This window comes from Abramis brama, assembly GCF_963993115.1.
Source record: "Abramis brama genome assembly, chromosome: 1".
NCBI lineage: Eukaryota > Metazoa > Chordata > Actinopteri > Cypriniformes > Leuciscidae > Abramis > Abramis brama.
The window spans coordinates 24,616,557-24,632,845 of record NC_139963.1 but is presented as its reverse complement, the minus strand read 5'-3'; the positions used below and the strand labels follow the sequence as shown (position 1 = coordinate 24,632,845).

General features: G+C 37.2%; 2 protein-coding genes across 5 annotated transcripts; one reads left to right on the top strand and one right to left on the bottom strand.

Moving 5' to 3' along the window:
- Window positions 1–469: 469 nt before the first annotated feature.
- tmub2 (transmembrane and ubiquitin-like domain containing 2) lies at window positions 470–5,180 on the top strand. Its single transcript, XM_084115773.1, has 3 exons — window positions 470–613; window positions 1,506–2,024; window positions 3,726–5,180. The coding sequence occupies exons 2-3, from the start codon at window positions 1,522–1,524 to the stop codon at window positions 4,111–4,113; spliced, it is 891 nt and encodes a 296-aa protein (XP_083971899.1). The 5' UTR covers window positions 470–613; window positions 1,506–1,521; the 3' UTR covers window positions 4,114–5,180.
- Window positions 5,181–5,920: 740 nt separating this feature from the next.
- atxn7l3a (ataxin 7 like 3a) lies at window positions 5,921–16,249 on the bottom strand. Of its 4 annotated transcripts, none has more exons than XM_084117129.1 (13): window positions 16,003–16,249; window positions 15,285–15,395; window positions 14,871–15,003; window positions 14,586–14,757; window positions 11,666–11,763; window positions 11,491–11,513; window positions 11,288–11,333; window positions 11,139–11,176; window positions 10,956–11,024; window positions 10,097–10,140; window positions 8,867–8,938; window positions 7,482–7,618; window positions 5,921–7,394 (listed from the first exon to the last, which is right to left on the bottom strand). In XM_084117129.1, exons 2-13 carry the CDS (start codon window positions 15,333–15,335, stop codon window positions 7,135–7,137), a joined length of 1,143 nt encoding a protein of 380 aa, XP_083973255.1. In that variant the 5' UTR covers window positions 15,336–15,395; window positions 16,003–16,249; the 3' UTR covers window positions 5,921–7,134. The 4 variants fall into 4 exon arrangements, with proteins under 4 accessions (XP_083973255.1, XP_083973256.1, XP_083973254.1 ...); XM_084117130.1 differs by having other exon boundaries at window positions 14,886–15,003; window positions 16,003–16,143; XM_084117128.1 differs by having other exon boundaries at window positions 5,921–7,618.
- Window positions 16,250–16,289: the final 40 nt, after the last annotated feature.

The following is a 16,289-nucleotide window of genomic DNA, read 5'->3' as shown; positions in this document are numbered from 1 at the left end:
ATTGATAGTGATTAAAATAAAGTGATTATTTTATTGATCGATGGATAGTGCTTGAATATGTGGCAATGGCTATCCAGCACTAACTGAATGTGTTATTGCAGCTTTGATGGTGTATCAAAATCTATAAACAGTTATTGCTCTTCATTTATTGTAAACCACACACACTAAAACAACACACTAAAGCTCCTGACAAAGAACTGCCCCACAACATATTTTTCAATAATTCATTGTACAGAAATATTTTAAATACCCAAAACATAAAATGTGTATCTGTCCCAGAATTTGCATGCAACCCTGAAACCTTGTGATTGTCCACATTACACAAGTGGGTTTGTACATTTTTTGTTTTATTTATTTACTTATGTATTTAAGTTAGAAGTGAGATATTGAGCATTGCGTTGTTTTCACCAAAGAGCAGACTTTGTTTTCACAAAATCACTGAACGTTTTGTCAACCACGTGACCTCCCTACTCTGACTGAGGCTGAGCGTCAGCTGTGCGCATGCGCGTGAGATTGTACGTGTGTTTATTTATTTCTATGCGAAGTGTTGCGTCTTTCAACTGGCGTAGGGATTAAAACAGCGTCGATCCAGAATGATCTGAAGTAGGAGAAGGTAAATGTGCTGTAATATATGTTTAGAGGACAAGTGTTCTGTTAAAACTCGCGAATCAAGGTCGTCCTATATCACCGCTACATGATTAGCTGCCTTCCCTTCCAGACAGACAAAACAAAGATATATTTTTTAATTTTATTAAATATATTTTCTGCTCGTTTTTCGTCTCATTTGTGTTTAATATAGACTGTAAGTCTGTTTTATTCCATGTGGGCGACATTAAATGTGTAACGTTAACAGTGAATGTTTGTTAAAGGTTCATGGCTTTAGCGAAACCGCTAGCGAACATCTAAACGAAGGTACAAACTGTCTGATAACAGTGTGTTTCAAACTAATGAGCTAATATATAACATAACATAAAAGAGGGAAATTATAGTTTTAATGCAGTAACAGTTACCACATTTGTGTTCACTTTCAAATAAAAGTATATGACACTCAGTACTTTGTGTCACCGGGCTTATTGTCTAATGCAGTTAAGAAGTGTGTCGCTTAATGTTAGGTAACGTAACAGAGTTAAGGATCTTTACGATCCACGCAACACACTAACGTTACTGTAGATGTTTCTATCAGTTTCAAGTAGCTCACCAAGACTAAGAAGTCTTCTTTAAACTCAACATGAAATTCTATTTGACTATTTGCTTTCTTAATACGGTTTCCTGGTATTATTATAAAAGACTTTGATAAAAAAAATTAAAAAATGTTTGCCTCTGATACATCCTTCCTGTTTGGATGACATCACTGAGCCCTGTTATCTGATTGGATAATGTATTGTAACAGTATTATGTATTGTTGAATATCCTATTTAACGTAGACATATGTCACATTACAGAAGTAAAATGGCTTGTGAATGTGTTTTATGTTGACTTGATCTTTCTCTTACCTGTGTGCTCAGGTAGAGAGGGGCTGGGATGGCGGTGTGTGCTCTAACTGTGCTTGACGGGCTTGGGGAGGAGGCTACGGCTTTGGGTGGTGTGGTCGTCCTGTTCCTGGCCGTGGTTCTTGCCTGGCTGTCTACCCACGTGGCTGACCGTGGAGATCACATTCTGGGGACCATTCTTACCGTTGGCGCCCACGCCTCCCTCATTGGCCTCGGGGGTCACGACAGTTATGCAAGCTCCCCTCCCAGCTCAGAGCCCAGCGAGCAGCCGGACGAGGAGCCCACAGAGGAGGAGAAACAAGAAGAGGGCGAGGGCCGGCCGGATGGGGGAGATGATGTGCCTGGAGAAGAGCTGCTGGATATTCAGGGTGGGAGGAAGAAAGTGAGCTATGTTCAAGGTGATGAAAATGAAGAGGGGATGGAAGAGGAGTCGGAGGACGAGGCCACCAGCATCACGGTGAGACTGAAGTTTCTAAATGACACTGAGGAGCTGGCAGTGCTCAGACCGCAGGACACTGTTGGAGTGCTGAAGAGGTGAGTCAAACACACACAGGAAGTAGTGAGAAAATATCCTAGTTATGATCTTGCGTATGAATGGGAGAAATCGCTATGCTCAGTCTCTCAGCTGTAGGAAAGGAAGTCCCATGTTTTGGTACAAAAAAAAAGAAAATTTGGTAAAGACATCATCTGATCTTTTTGTCAGCTGTACCAACATGAAAATGACTTTGTTTAAAGTCTGATTTGAACTTAAGGTTATGTTAATTCATATTTGGTGAATTCCATTATAATGTAACAAAACTTAAAGGAATAGTTCACTTTAAAATGAAAATTCTGTCATCATATACTCACCCTCATGTTGTTTCAAACCTGTATGAATTTCTTTCTTCTGCTGAACACAAAGAAAGATATTTAGAAGAATGTCAGTATGAAGTCAATGGGAATGTCCTACTATGGAAGTCAATGGGACCCAGAAACTGTCTGGTTACTGATATTCTTCTAAATATCTTCCTTTCTGTTCAGCAGAAGAAAGAAATTCATACAGGTTTGAAACAACATGAGGGTGAGTATATGATGACAGAATTTTCATTTTAAAGTGAACTATCCCTTTAATGAGCTTAATGAAAAATAAGTACTCTGAAGGGTGTAGGTCAGTACCGTCTCTTATGCATGAAGATTTGAGTCGTTGCAGAACTTGGACTGTGCAAAAAATATTAATACCATTTTTCATCCTTTTACGATATTCAAAATATACCTTGATTTTTATGTATTTCCACTGAAATGAAAGAAAAGGGGTATTTTTAGAAGCCATCATTTCAACCAAACAGCCACGATCCATTTTAATGACATTTTTTTAAATGATGATGCAAATGAATAGCTGAAACAGAATTTGGAATTGATTAGTTGAATGGATTTTGGGGGAGAAATCAAGCTTACCAACTCAAGGCCATTTTTGGTTAAGGTTTTTCTTTAAATGTAAGTTGATTAATATCTACAAACCAACATTTGGTCCAAAACTTAGATAGCTATTACTGAGTAATTAAATGTTTTTTTTAAAAAGATGTTTCTTATCCACACCAAGGCTACATCTATTTGCCTAAAGATACAGTAAGAAAACATAATATTGTAAAATATAATTAAAATTTAAATAAATAATTTCTGTGTAATTGTATTTTATTCCTGTGATGGCAAAGCTGAAATTTCAGCATCATTACTCCAGTCTTCAGTGTCACATGATCCTTCAGAAATCAGTCTAATATGCTGATTTGCTGCTCAAGAAACATTTCCTCTTTAATATCAATGTTGAAAATAGTTGTGCTGCTTAACGTTTTTGTGGAAACCATGATGTATTTATTTCAGAAGTCTTTGATGAATTGAAAGTTCAAGATTGTTTTGTTTCTTGATCTTACTGACTCAAAACTTTTCAACAGTAGTGTAATTTGAAATGTTTACATTTTGTTTGTTTAACATTTATTGTTATAAAAATTCTTTATGCATTGTTTCGCACAATGTTTTGCTGTCCACATGACCATCTTACTCAGCTGTATTTAAAGATTTTGCTACTAAAGTTTAAATCAGAAACACATCAAATTGTCTGTTTTAACATTATTACACTTGCAAGTCACAAGACAGTATGAGATTGCAAACTTAATAAACATGTTGCTCAATTGCACAAACAAAGCATCTTGTTTCTCACTCAATGATTCTCAATGATTTCTCTCCCTCTCTTTCTCTCAGTAAGTACTTCTCTGGCCGTGAACATCAGATTAAGCTGATCTACCAGGGCCAGCTGTTGCAGGACCCCCAGCGCTCTCTCCTGTCCCTCAACATCACCCATAACAGCGTGCTGCACTGTCACATCTCTCAAGCCCAGGCGCTGCGCGAGGCGGCCGCAGAGGAGAACCCTCGAGCCGGGAGAGGCTCCATGCTCAGCGGAGGGCTGCGGTCGGCCGGCCTGGCTCTCAGCACAGGAAGCCTGGTGATCCCCGTGTTCGTGGTGCTGCTTGCCGTGGTCTGGTACTTCCGAATCAACTACCGCCAGCTGTTCACTGCCCCGGCCACCATCTCTTTGGTTGGGGTCACGGTCTTCTTTAGCTTCCTCATCTTCGGCATGCACAGTCGATGAGAGGACGAATTATGCCAATATTAGGAAGACGAAACGACAGGACGTGAAAATAAGCAGTCAGTGGTAGCCGAGAAAGTTCTCAGGGAGCCCTCGAGGGTTCTGGTGCCATTTAGACGACTGAAGTCGTGTGTGGGGTGAGAGTGTGTGCTTGTGCTTTCAGCTTTGTGAGCAGCAACACTGCTGTATAATTTAGCTTCTTGGAGAAAAAAAAATAGCTTTATAATTATTTAATCTCAGCCTAAAGTGTAGCTTCTCTGTGTAAAGAGAAGTTAGGGTCCCATGTCTGACCGGGCTTTTATTTTAGAGGAATTGCAGTCAGCTGATGGTTTTTATCACTTAATGTGTCTCATCTTCACCGGTATTAGCACCACTATCTGTTGTAGAAAAAAAAAAGTCATATGATCAGTCTTATTGCACAGATAACAACAGATGTGATGTATCAGTTAGCAGATGTTGTGAGATATTCATTTCCTTTTTGATTTACTCATCTGATTTTTGATGTTTGTGATTGAAGGATGTTTTTCTTTTCTTTTGCCTGGTATACTGAAATCTGTATTTATTGCAAACTTGTTTTTACATGACAGTCTGGTTCAGCATGTCTGCTGCTAGTTACAACTCATAGTAATCAATTAGGAGTTTCATACTTGAAGATTTTACATGCAAGCAACACAGAAGCATCTGGACCGTTTTAGTCTAAATAGTCTATAGAAAACTCGCTGCATTAATAGGCAATTCATATGTGACTGATAACAAAGCAAATAATTTCTTGTCCTGTGTGAAATCTGTATATAAGCAATGTATTTACTGTAGATAAATCACGAGAGTTATGGAGGAACCTTAAAACTCTCTGACAATATGATGGTTCTCGTATGAATGGGTCACACTTTTTCTCAGTATTGTCAGAAATTGGGAGAAACCCCAAAATGGTTTAGGGGGAAAACTGGTCTATGTATTCTCACCCTTGCTTTAACAGACAACCAGCACCTCTTTAATTAAAATGCATTTCGTTTTTGCTTTGATGCAGTAATTCAGAATAAAATAGCTTATCTTTGAAAAAAAAGAAGAAAGTTGTCGTGTTAAAGTTGTCTTATCCACACACACAATTAACACCATCCATAATTCCATGATGAGGCTTTAAGGGAAAATCCCCATTTGGGTCCAAACCTGCTGTATGCAATGCTTTCTTCAGCAAAACACCGAACAATTTTCGAGCCCATTGATTTCCAGTCTATGGAAAAAGAATACATTTCTTAAAATATCTTGATATTCCATAGAATAATAATTGTTACATTGAAGCCAATCATATATAAATATATATATATATATATATATATATATATATGGGGATGATTAGGAGGCCATGATGATAGACAGAGGCCATTGGGCAAATTTGGCCTAGGTGCCAGGTATAAACCCCTACTCTTTTTACAAAGGACATCCTGGGATTTTTCATGACCACAGAAAGTCAGGACCTTGGTTTAACATCTCATCTGAAGGACGGTGCTTGTTAAGAGTATAGTGTCCCCGTCACTACTGGGGCGTTAGGACACACGGACCAGAGGATAAGCACCCCCTGCTGGCCTCAATAACACCTCTTCCTACAGCCACCTAGTTTTCCCAGGAGGTCTCCCATCCAGGTACTGACCAGGCTCAACCCTGCTTAGCTTCCGTGGGCAACCAGTCTTGGGCTACAGGGTGATAGCTGCTGGTAAAAGTCATAGAAGAAAGTCATACAAGGTTTGGTTATATGATTGTCAGTAAGTGATGACAGAATCTCTTTAAGAATGATTGTGAGAACAAATGAAAGGAATTTGTGAAACCTGAGACATTTATTTAGACTATTACAGAGATACTACAGTCCATTGAGAGAAAGAGAGCAATAACTCAGCATAACATAAGAAACATCCACCCACAGCAATGGTATATCCTGTGCAAGTTGTACCATGCTTTGTTTTTCCCTCCATCATGCAGACATCTCCATTCCCACTCATAGAAAGCTCTCAGGTTATTTAAACTTAAAGCAACAAAATTCACAAACAGCTCAGTGACAAAAATAAAACTTTACCAAAAAAAAAACGACAAGGCGTCTATATGGGCTGGATTTGATCCATTTTAAGTGCATCTTCAATTATTATTTGCATTTCTGACCAAAAAAAAAATATTATACCCAAACATATTTCAAACAAAACAAGCTGACATCTAACATATCATAGTAAGTGCTCTAAGATAAACTTTTCGGCCATTTACACGTTGTAATACAAGAAAATGCATATGTTCGATCAAAAAGCCATGATTATAAAAACATTCACAGGGCAGACTAAATAAATAGAGTAGTATCAAACAAGAAAAATTAGCAGTGACAACAAACAAGAATATTAACTTCAAAAGAAACACAAAAGGCAAAAGATTGTGTATCCACAGATTTGGCAGAAAGCTATCGTAGCACTATACAAGTCCATTATTTAGCAAGACATTGTCAAGAGAGTATGAGTATTAGCAGAAAGCCGCTGAGATCAATAGGTTGCAGTAACATTAGCAAGACAATATGATGAAAAGACCAGTAGAGGACATTGCACAGATTAACCGACTGTATTACATGAGCCACCAGGGACAAAATATTTGCAACAACCCATTCACTCATGCACACCATGGCACATTTTCATGCGTCACTGTAAACCCAAATCTCATGTATACATACAGACAAGAGTATGCAATACCACAATGACAGTGAACTGCATAGCAAAAAAATTAAATAAATTCTCACTCCAACTCACATCCACATACAAAAATCACATTTAGTCACAAAAACACTCACTTTTCACTGTGCAACACTGTGCCGTAACAAATGTTCTCATTCGCCCCAGAAACAAATGCCTGAAATGCCGCCCAGACCTTTCCTCTCTTACACACACGTTCAACAGTGAGTGTGTCTTGTCTCGTTCATGTACCTTGAAATGGTGAAAACCAGAGATCAAGTCAGTCATGATCAGAAAATGTGTGTGTAAGTGTGTGCAAGTTTCATTAGTTCAGGTCATCGTAGATGCTGGGGGCTGGAGGAACTGGCAGTTTTGGTCGCTTTTTACGACTGGACAAGCCCAGTGCATTCTGGGAGCTGCTGCTACCGCTACCGCTCCCGCCGCCTGCTACTCTCTCTCTGTCTCCTCTCTCTCGCTCCTGCCCTTTGTCCCTCTCTCCTCCACCTCCACCTCCACCAGAAGTCAGAGACAGCGTGCTGGGCTTCTTCTTTTTCTTAGGTCTCTTAGATTCAGAGTTATTGGTGCCTGAGAATGAGACGGCGAATGAGTGAAAAAGAAAAAAGGTCAAATATAAAAGCATGCTGTTTTTAAAAGCATTTTTGAAAAACTCACTAGCTTTTGAAGATGCAGAGTCTGATGGTGAGATATCAGAGGAGCCGTCCCATTGGAGACGGGACATGATGAGCTGGCCATCAGGGGCATCATAGCTATCGTTTTCCAGCATTGTATCAGAGTTGGGTAGTGTCGATCTATCAAACAGGAAGCAGGATATGAATACCATATGAATACCAAATGACAAATGCTGAACAAGGAAATGGTTTACCAAGAACCCCAGTTCAAAGAAACAACCAAAAGATCTGAAACTAAAGAGACATTTGCTGATGATCCGACATAGTTTCCTTTGTCACCCATTATTCTACAGGTTAAAACTGCACATTGAATAATTGTTAAAATTGTGAAGCTAAAGAACTTTTTCTAACTTGCTCTTGATGACAGAATCTGTGATGTGTATTACTGCAAATGAGTCCACAAAAGCTTGAGATTATGGCAATATTATGCTGAGTTAATGAATGAAGATGACTAGTAAAATTGGGCTTTTTCATGAAAAAGGAAAACAAAGCATGAGCAGGTCATCATTTAAACTGAACATAACTATGGATAAAATCTCTGCGGTGGTAACACTTTAAGATAAGGTCTCATTTGTTAATATTAGCTAACGCATTAGCTAACATGAATTAACAATGAGCAATATTTTTTTTTTAAACATTTATTAGAATTATTTACCTTTATTAATAAAAAATAATTGGAACTGGAATACACTACAATTAATGTCTGAACGCATTTCAAATGAAAACAATGTTTTCCTAAAATCAGCTCAAAATATCAAACATGTTAGATATCATCCGAATACATGGAATCATAGTATAAGCTAAAAGTCTGTGTCCATCATACGCTACGCCATTTTCTGTGAAATCTGTCAACTCTGACTGCCCAAAATCTGCAGTCACACTGGCTTTCCACAACTAATGTTGACTCCTCCAGAATGCAAATCAGGGCAAAAATCTTGTTGCGTAGTTTAGTCCAGTCTTTAGTTCACAATGCATTAACTAATATTAACAGATACAACTTTTGATTTTAAAATAAGCATTAGTAAATGCTGAAATTTACAATAACTAAGGTTAATAAATGTTTGTATTATTCATTTTTAGTTGGTATTAACTAATGTAATTAACTAACGTTAAAAAATAAAACCTCATTGTAAAATGTTACCCTTCACAACACACATAACACAACAAAAAAATCACAGCAGACTAAGCTGAAGTGCCTCAGGGCTCAATACTAGGACCTATTAGTTTTTCACTATCTTGTTTGGACAGCTGCTAAAAACTTATCACGAGCTTGATGAAAAAGAGCTATATTAAGAGAGGGAAGGTAAGGAAAGCAGGTGGGTACATTGATTCTTTTCTGTCAGGTTTGGGAAAAGGGGTGAAACTCACGCGGACGGCCCAAGGAGGAAGACCCTGACTGCCCTCCTCTGTTCGTCCGTGTGCTGGGGACACCGCTGGGACCTGCCAGGACACAACGTGGCATTACGCACTGCACCAGAGACAATGACGGCGCGAGAGACTAGGTGAACACCAGCAGAAGGATTCGAAAGGGGCTCTAGGGTTAGATATTAGCAATTAGGGAAAGGGGTTTCAGTGCTGGCTGATGTTCAAAAAGTCTCTTGCTTCGTAAAAACAGGCAGTGCTTTGAAACAACCTATGACCGTCCATTTGGGAAACGGTGTACTCTTATGTCCAATTGTAATGGAGACAGATCATTTCAATTATACATTTTAAAATAAGAGAGGCCAAATCAAATAACACGGGTAAGAAAACTGAAAAGTGGACACCAATCAAAAAATTGGGGTTTATGTGGAGTTGCCAGTTGTGTTCCTTAAAATCAGTCCCAACATAACATGATCTTTTTCATTTGTGTAAATGGAAATGATCATGTGTTCACACATCACATGCACAATCAATCTTTGGCTCTAAAGCAGCACACACACACACACACACACACACACACTAATAATACATAACACATTCTCAAAACTTAACAGTAAAAAACTGTCCCCCTGACTGTACCTGTTCACCGTACTTCTGATCACATGACACAGGATTCATTAGAGGAATGACTCACTCCAAAAGGATTTCATTTTATTAATTCTTTGCAAAATATGTTATTCTAATGATTTTTTTTCAATGACTAATTAAATCAGTCTTCTACTCTTTTTTGTTATCCAAATATGTTCATAGGAACTCAAGTAAAAAAAGAAGAAGCTATAAACAGTTCTACATCTAAATGTTGCTTAATTCAAGGTTAAAAGCAGTGTTAACACTGAGTTTTAAAAAGACTTTAACCCAGGTTTAAGCATGTGCAAAGCCCTTAAATCTCCTAGACTGGTTTCACAGATGTTTCGGCCTTCAGCAGCAAGTTTTTATTCCTCATAATATATGCCTGCTGTGGAAAAATACTTACTTTTTCTGCTGGCCAAGGAAAGACAAACTTGGTGACTGCTCTTTCATAGTCAATAAGGTAATGGAAAAAAGCTCTAAATGTCAGTAGACTGAGTGTACCACAGTGTGCATTTGTAAGACTGCAGAAAAATCACATTATTTTTTTATATTTTTTTTTTTGATTTCCTTTAGTTATTAGTTCACAAATATGGATTGAATTCTTACCGAGTACACATCTTCTTTGTGTGCTCTGATACAACCCCACATTGCTGAGGAAAAAAGAAGGCCTGTTAGCAAGGGGGAAACTGTAGTGGTTGACCAATGTGGCTGATATAGATGGTGTAATAAATACAATAATACAATGTAATGATAGCAGGCAAGACTGCTGAACTGAAACTGAATACTTATTCAACACAAAATTAACAAAAATAAATAAATCACTGAAATCATGAAATAAAAAAATCATTGAAATTAGATTTTGGCAGGTTTTGTAAATGACAAAAGGGCGAAGGTAGGTACCACTTCATTTACCAGCTGATCCTAATAATTGTGAACGGTCAAACTATCAGTTGATTGCCCTTCTTATTGGTCTAATATAGTGAAATGTTTGATTACACTTTACAAGAATTTACCACTGAATCCATATAAAATAATTTTGGTTGACAAAACACAAAAAAACCTTTAATTGTCACCACAATACAAGTATTATTTAGTCAGGTATATATTCTTAAAACATAATAAAGATTTAAATTTACCTGCATTATAAACTGAAAAAGCTATATGTTGGAAAAAATGTCAATAGTCGAAATAGAAGATATGATATTACATAAATAAACAAAATTAGTCATTTATATTTAAGAATGAATTTTTTGAAGATGAATTAAATTAAGATTTTATTTCCACTGTAATTAATAATTAAAGGATGTGTTAATTATATGACTTTTATTTGTAAGCCTCAACACAATGTGTAGGTAACTGATGAGCATCTACTCTGGAATTTATTATTATTTACATTTTTGTTAGCATTTCTTTTTATTTTGGAAGAACTATTGTATGGTAAATAGTCTAAGAATGAGCTGCTTACCGTGGTCAGTATGGATCGCAGCTCCTCGGGTCCCAAAGTCTCATAACTGATGCCAGAGCTGTAGTTATACTACATGAGTGGGAAAGGGAAACAATATTTGCTGTAATACTACAGTTATTAATGCAACCGTGTAAGCGATGACCAAAGTTATACATGTTAAAATACTTCAGCTAACCATCTCACCTTGTACAGGTCTGGATTTACACTACTGCTGAGCTCTCCTGCAGTGAGACAAAAAGACACTTGTAACATGTTCAGGTGAAGCCTGACGTCTGTCAAATAGTGAACTAGGTGGATAAACAACTGCTAAGTTCAATCAGAATAAAACCCACCATTCTTGTGCTTTAGGGATTTGGATCTCCTGGGAGAGTTTGGATTCTAAGATACACAAAGATTTATTTTAATACCATTTTCAATATTTAATTATTATTATTTATTTTTTTTACATTTACAAACATACAAAATTAATGTATTATAATTTAGAATATTTGGCTTGCATTTCTAACAAGTGCATGTCTCAAAAAAAGTTGTATACCTTTTCTGACTTTCTCTTCTTGGCTGTGAAAATAAGAGGTTAATAAACTGTTATTAGTGATTACTGAAATCAAGGCTTCATTAAATTAAATTAAATAAAACAATGGGGCACATTTGGAGGCAAAACGTGGTGTGGGAAGTGAGGGAAAAAAGAAAGACAGACTGGGTGAGCTCACCTTTCTTTTCTGAACCATAGGACCAGTCGTTGTCATTGATATCGTCATTGTCCTCCTGATCACTTTCTGACTTGCTTGTGTTGTTGCTGCTGGCTATTCTGTAAAAAGAGCAGTACAACGGCCTTCAATGCTTTGAAACTTTCACTAGAAATTTCCCTCAGGGAACAATAAAATCTCTCCATCTGGCAGAAACTCCACGTGTTATCTTTGGGAAATAATGGTTAGAAATGTTTTTCATATTTTCCCACCAGTATGAGTCAATTGAACAAAATCACATAGAAAAAAAAAAGAAACAACAAGGAAGAAAATAACAGCATACAGATTTGTAATGACATTAGGGTGGGTAAATAATTTTGGTCAAATATTCTTTTAAGCATTCCCTTTATTGAACAATGTGTATGCATATGGAGGGCATTTTCTGCCAAATTTAAATAAATAAATTAAATGATTAAAATGAAAATTAAAACCAGATTAACGATTTCATTACAGAAAACAGTACGCAAAATATGTGACAAAATTGAGAATGAAATTAAATGATTTCATTTTCACAGCATTATCCCTGTCAAATTGAAAAATAAAATGCAATTGGTGATTTCACATTTCATTTTCACTACAGTCTCGAGGCAAGACTGCCAATATTAAAATGAAAAGCCAAACGTGAAAAAGAAAGTACAAATACAGTTTTTACAATGCTCTTTAGTAATACTCACGCAATAATAGTGACACAATTGAAATACAAATGTAAATTTTCGTTTTCATTTTAATTCCTCTTTTATTTCACAGTTTTCATTTTCGTTTTCATTTTCAAAGACAACCTGCATGCAAATTCTATGTTAATGAGTGGGTGTGGCTTATTCTAGTAACGGCGCTAGAGGCACGCCTTCTGTAAAGCGAAGTCGTCGACGTCCTGTGTGCATGAGTTGAATGTGTGAAACGAAATTATTTAAATAATATAGTAATCGAGACGACGAGATATGGCGAAATCTGTTAGTGAGCTTTTGCGGGAAGCTGCCGCAGCATTAGAACATGGAAACAACCAGCCTGACCATGTTAGTTATGATGTTAGACTCAGGCTAGACCATATCGACGATGAGGTTCATTCATGTATTAGGCTGTTTTGTAAATTCAACTATTTGGGTGTACAGAAGTCTTAGTAACACAATTTCTACAACAATTATAGCCAGACATTAATACCCACTAGCTTTAACCGAGAACCTCGGACAATGTTTCATATTCGCGTCGTGCCTAACAACGCCCTTCAGCCGTGACTTATTCAGATACAGCACTAGCCTGTATCTGTCCGCTGTTTAACTGTTAGGCTACGTGTCTTTTGGTTATTTTAAGTTTGTGTACAAAAATAATTACAATGCTGATTTTCATTTCCAGTAACAACTTCTGGATGAGACCGAGAAAGCGAGTGTACCTGCATTTACAGTAGGCTAGATATTTTCTTCAGGTCAGTCCTATATTCATAATAAAAAATCCGTTTGAATACCCGGTGTGATATCTTGTACTTTTAACAGTTAATAGGGGTTGTCCGTGCCTATAGTCATGTCAGTTGCGTCTTTCTTCTCCGTGATCACAAGTTTGAGTCATTTCAAAAGTCTTCTCTACTGACTGACTGACTCACTCATTAAGACAGTCTTTGTCTCCATCTAATGGAGAAATAATGTAACTTCTTCTGTTGCAAATGGTCAGGGACTATTTTTTTTTCTCCAGCGGAAGGAATTGGCTTTTAGTGATTCATTTTACTTCATGAAAGTTGCATATATACATATGTTTCGGGATTAATATTTGTATTGCGTGGTAACCGTTTTATAAAAGCAATAAGGTAGGCTACTCTAGGCTAGTGCTGTATCTGAATAAGTCACGGCTGAAGGGCGTTGTTAGGCACGACGCGAATATGAAACATTGTCCGAGGTTCTCGGTTAAAGCCAGTGGGTATTAATGTCTGGCTATAATTGTTGTAGAAATTGTGTTACTAAGACTTCTGTACACCCAAATAGTTGAATTTACAAAACAGCCTAATACATGAATGAACCTCATCGTCGATTATGGTCTAGCCTGAGTCTAACATCATAACTAACATGGTCAGGCTGGTTGTTTCCATGTTCTAATGCTGCGGCAGCTTCCCGCAAAAGCTCACTAACAGATTTTGCCATATCTCGTCGTCTCGATTACAATATAATCACATTTAAATAATTTTGTTTCACACATTAAACTCATGCGGGACGTCGATGACTTAGCTTTACAGAAGGCGTGTCTCAGCGCCATTACTAGAATAAGCCACACCCACTCATTAACATAGAATTTGCATGCAGGTTGTCTTTGAAAATGAAAACGAAAATGAAAACTGTGAAATAAAAGAGGAATTAAAATGAAAACGAAAATTTACATTTGTATTTGAATTGTGTCACTATTATTGCGTGAGCGTTATTAAAGAGCATTGTAAAAACTGCATTTGTTTTAATCAATCAATATTGGCAGTCTTGCCTCGAGACTGTAGTGAAAATGAAATGTGAAATCACCAATTGCATTTCAATTTGACAGGGATAATGCTGTGAAAATGAAATCATTTAATTTCATTCTCAATTTTGTCACATATTTTGCGTACTGTTTTCTGTAATGAAATCGTTAATCTGGTTTTAATTTTCATTTTAATCATTTAATTTATTTATTTAAATTTGGCAGAAAATGCCCTCCATATATGCATTTCATATGAGCTAAACTCATTTTATAGGAAACACTTATTTGTTACCATTACTTAATGCATTATTAACTAACATGAACTAACAATGAGCAATATATTCTTACAGCATGTATTAACCTTTGTTAATGTTAGTTAATACAAATGTTCATGTTAGTTCACATGTATAAGTGTATAAGTGAGCTAAATAGTGTGACTTCACAGTCCACTGACCTGCGGTTGGCTATTCGGCTGCTGTTGCGGCCCATCCCGAGACACTTCTCCAGATGAGGAGCAAAGCGAGAGGCCGCGATACTCCGACTGCAGTTGGGACACACGCACTCCTTATTCTTCCACTGGTTGTACACCTGACCGAAGATGTCTACACCTGGCTGATCCACTATTTCTATATCAATGTGAAAGCATACAGTATAGTTGAGACAAATTTCAAAAGCATGCATCCCAGGCTTTAGGAATAAAGAATTAGTGTATTTTTGTGTTACACTGTGATTGACTAACCGAAATCCTTCATACTTTCTTGGTCTGTGTCATCCAGGAAGAAATAGCCCTGTTTGACCGCCCTGTGCACCTCAAAGCACAGCCCTAAACAGGCGTCTTCCACTAGGTCAGAGTAAACGTCATGAGCCAAGGCCTTAAAAAAAAAAAAAAAAAAAAAAAAGAGAAGTTAAATCATACGAGTTAAACTGATCATATGAAATCATATTTCTTATGACACAGACTACTTTTGGGGCCTGAGCTAAAGCGCACACACATTAAAACTTTGTCTCTGACAATGTGCATTTTAGCGGTGAGCCTGCATTAAACCATTCTTCTGAATTTTTTTTATTTAGGAATTTAGTTTTTAGAATAACAAAAAAAAATACTGTTCTGCATGCGCTTCATAAATGAGACCCATTCTCTGTAATCATTTACCTCTAGCTTGGTGTTATCCAGGCCTGACAGAGACATATCCTCCATTTTCATTTGCAACAACTATTGTAGGGGATCTCTCATTGTCGACAATAGAGAATGGGGTGGAAAACACTGAAAAACACAAAGCCCATTAGGCTACATCACAGTCAAATAATGATATATATATATAGTATTGTAGTCCAACTACCAACAACCATTGGAATATGAGATATAGCATATCAAAACGACAGCATTTGAAAACACTTTATACAGCCGTTTACACCATGATAATTTGTGCACATCGTAAATTGTTTATTATTCATTAAATGTTTTTTTCCCCTTACATTCAAATTCTATAACGTACTCTAGGCAATAATGTCCCTTTTATAACACGCTTCTCATTTTTAGTAATAATTTCTATTCTCATCAAGCTGATATATAGTGGGAATAGGGTGAACATGGGCGGACACTGCAATTATCCAGAAAACAGCAGTCCAGTATGATAACTACTGCGCATTTAAACCTAATAACGGTTAAACGCAATTGAAAACACTGTCACAGTAACATAGTTGACAGGTACGACTGGCGCACTGCCCTGTTTTCTCTATCATATGGGCCGGGCGGGTTTTGGCAACGTTGTTTCAAAACCGCAGAAAAATGTGGAACAAAGTATTAACTGACGCCGCGCGCAGTAAAGCATATTTGTCGCGCTACTCGTTTAAATTGTGTTTCTACTTACCCAGTCTGAACGGGCCGGTTCTTGTGTCATTCACACACCCGCTGTTCTCTTAAAGACGACATGGAACAAACATGCTCAAAACGAACGAACTTGTGAAGATAATGGAAACGTTATCTTAAGGTAATGGAAATGTTATAAACGATTAGATGCCTGGTTGATAAGTCACTCGAGTACAGATGATGTTTGAAAATAAAACAACGCTGCCATTTTGGCTCCAGTTAGGCATCACTAGTCTAATACCGATCTTAGGTGACACATCGATTCTGCTGCCTTGAATTAGTTCCTAT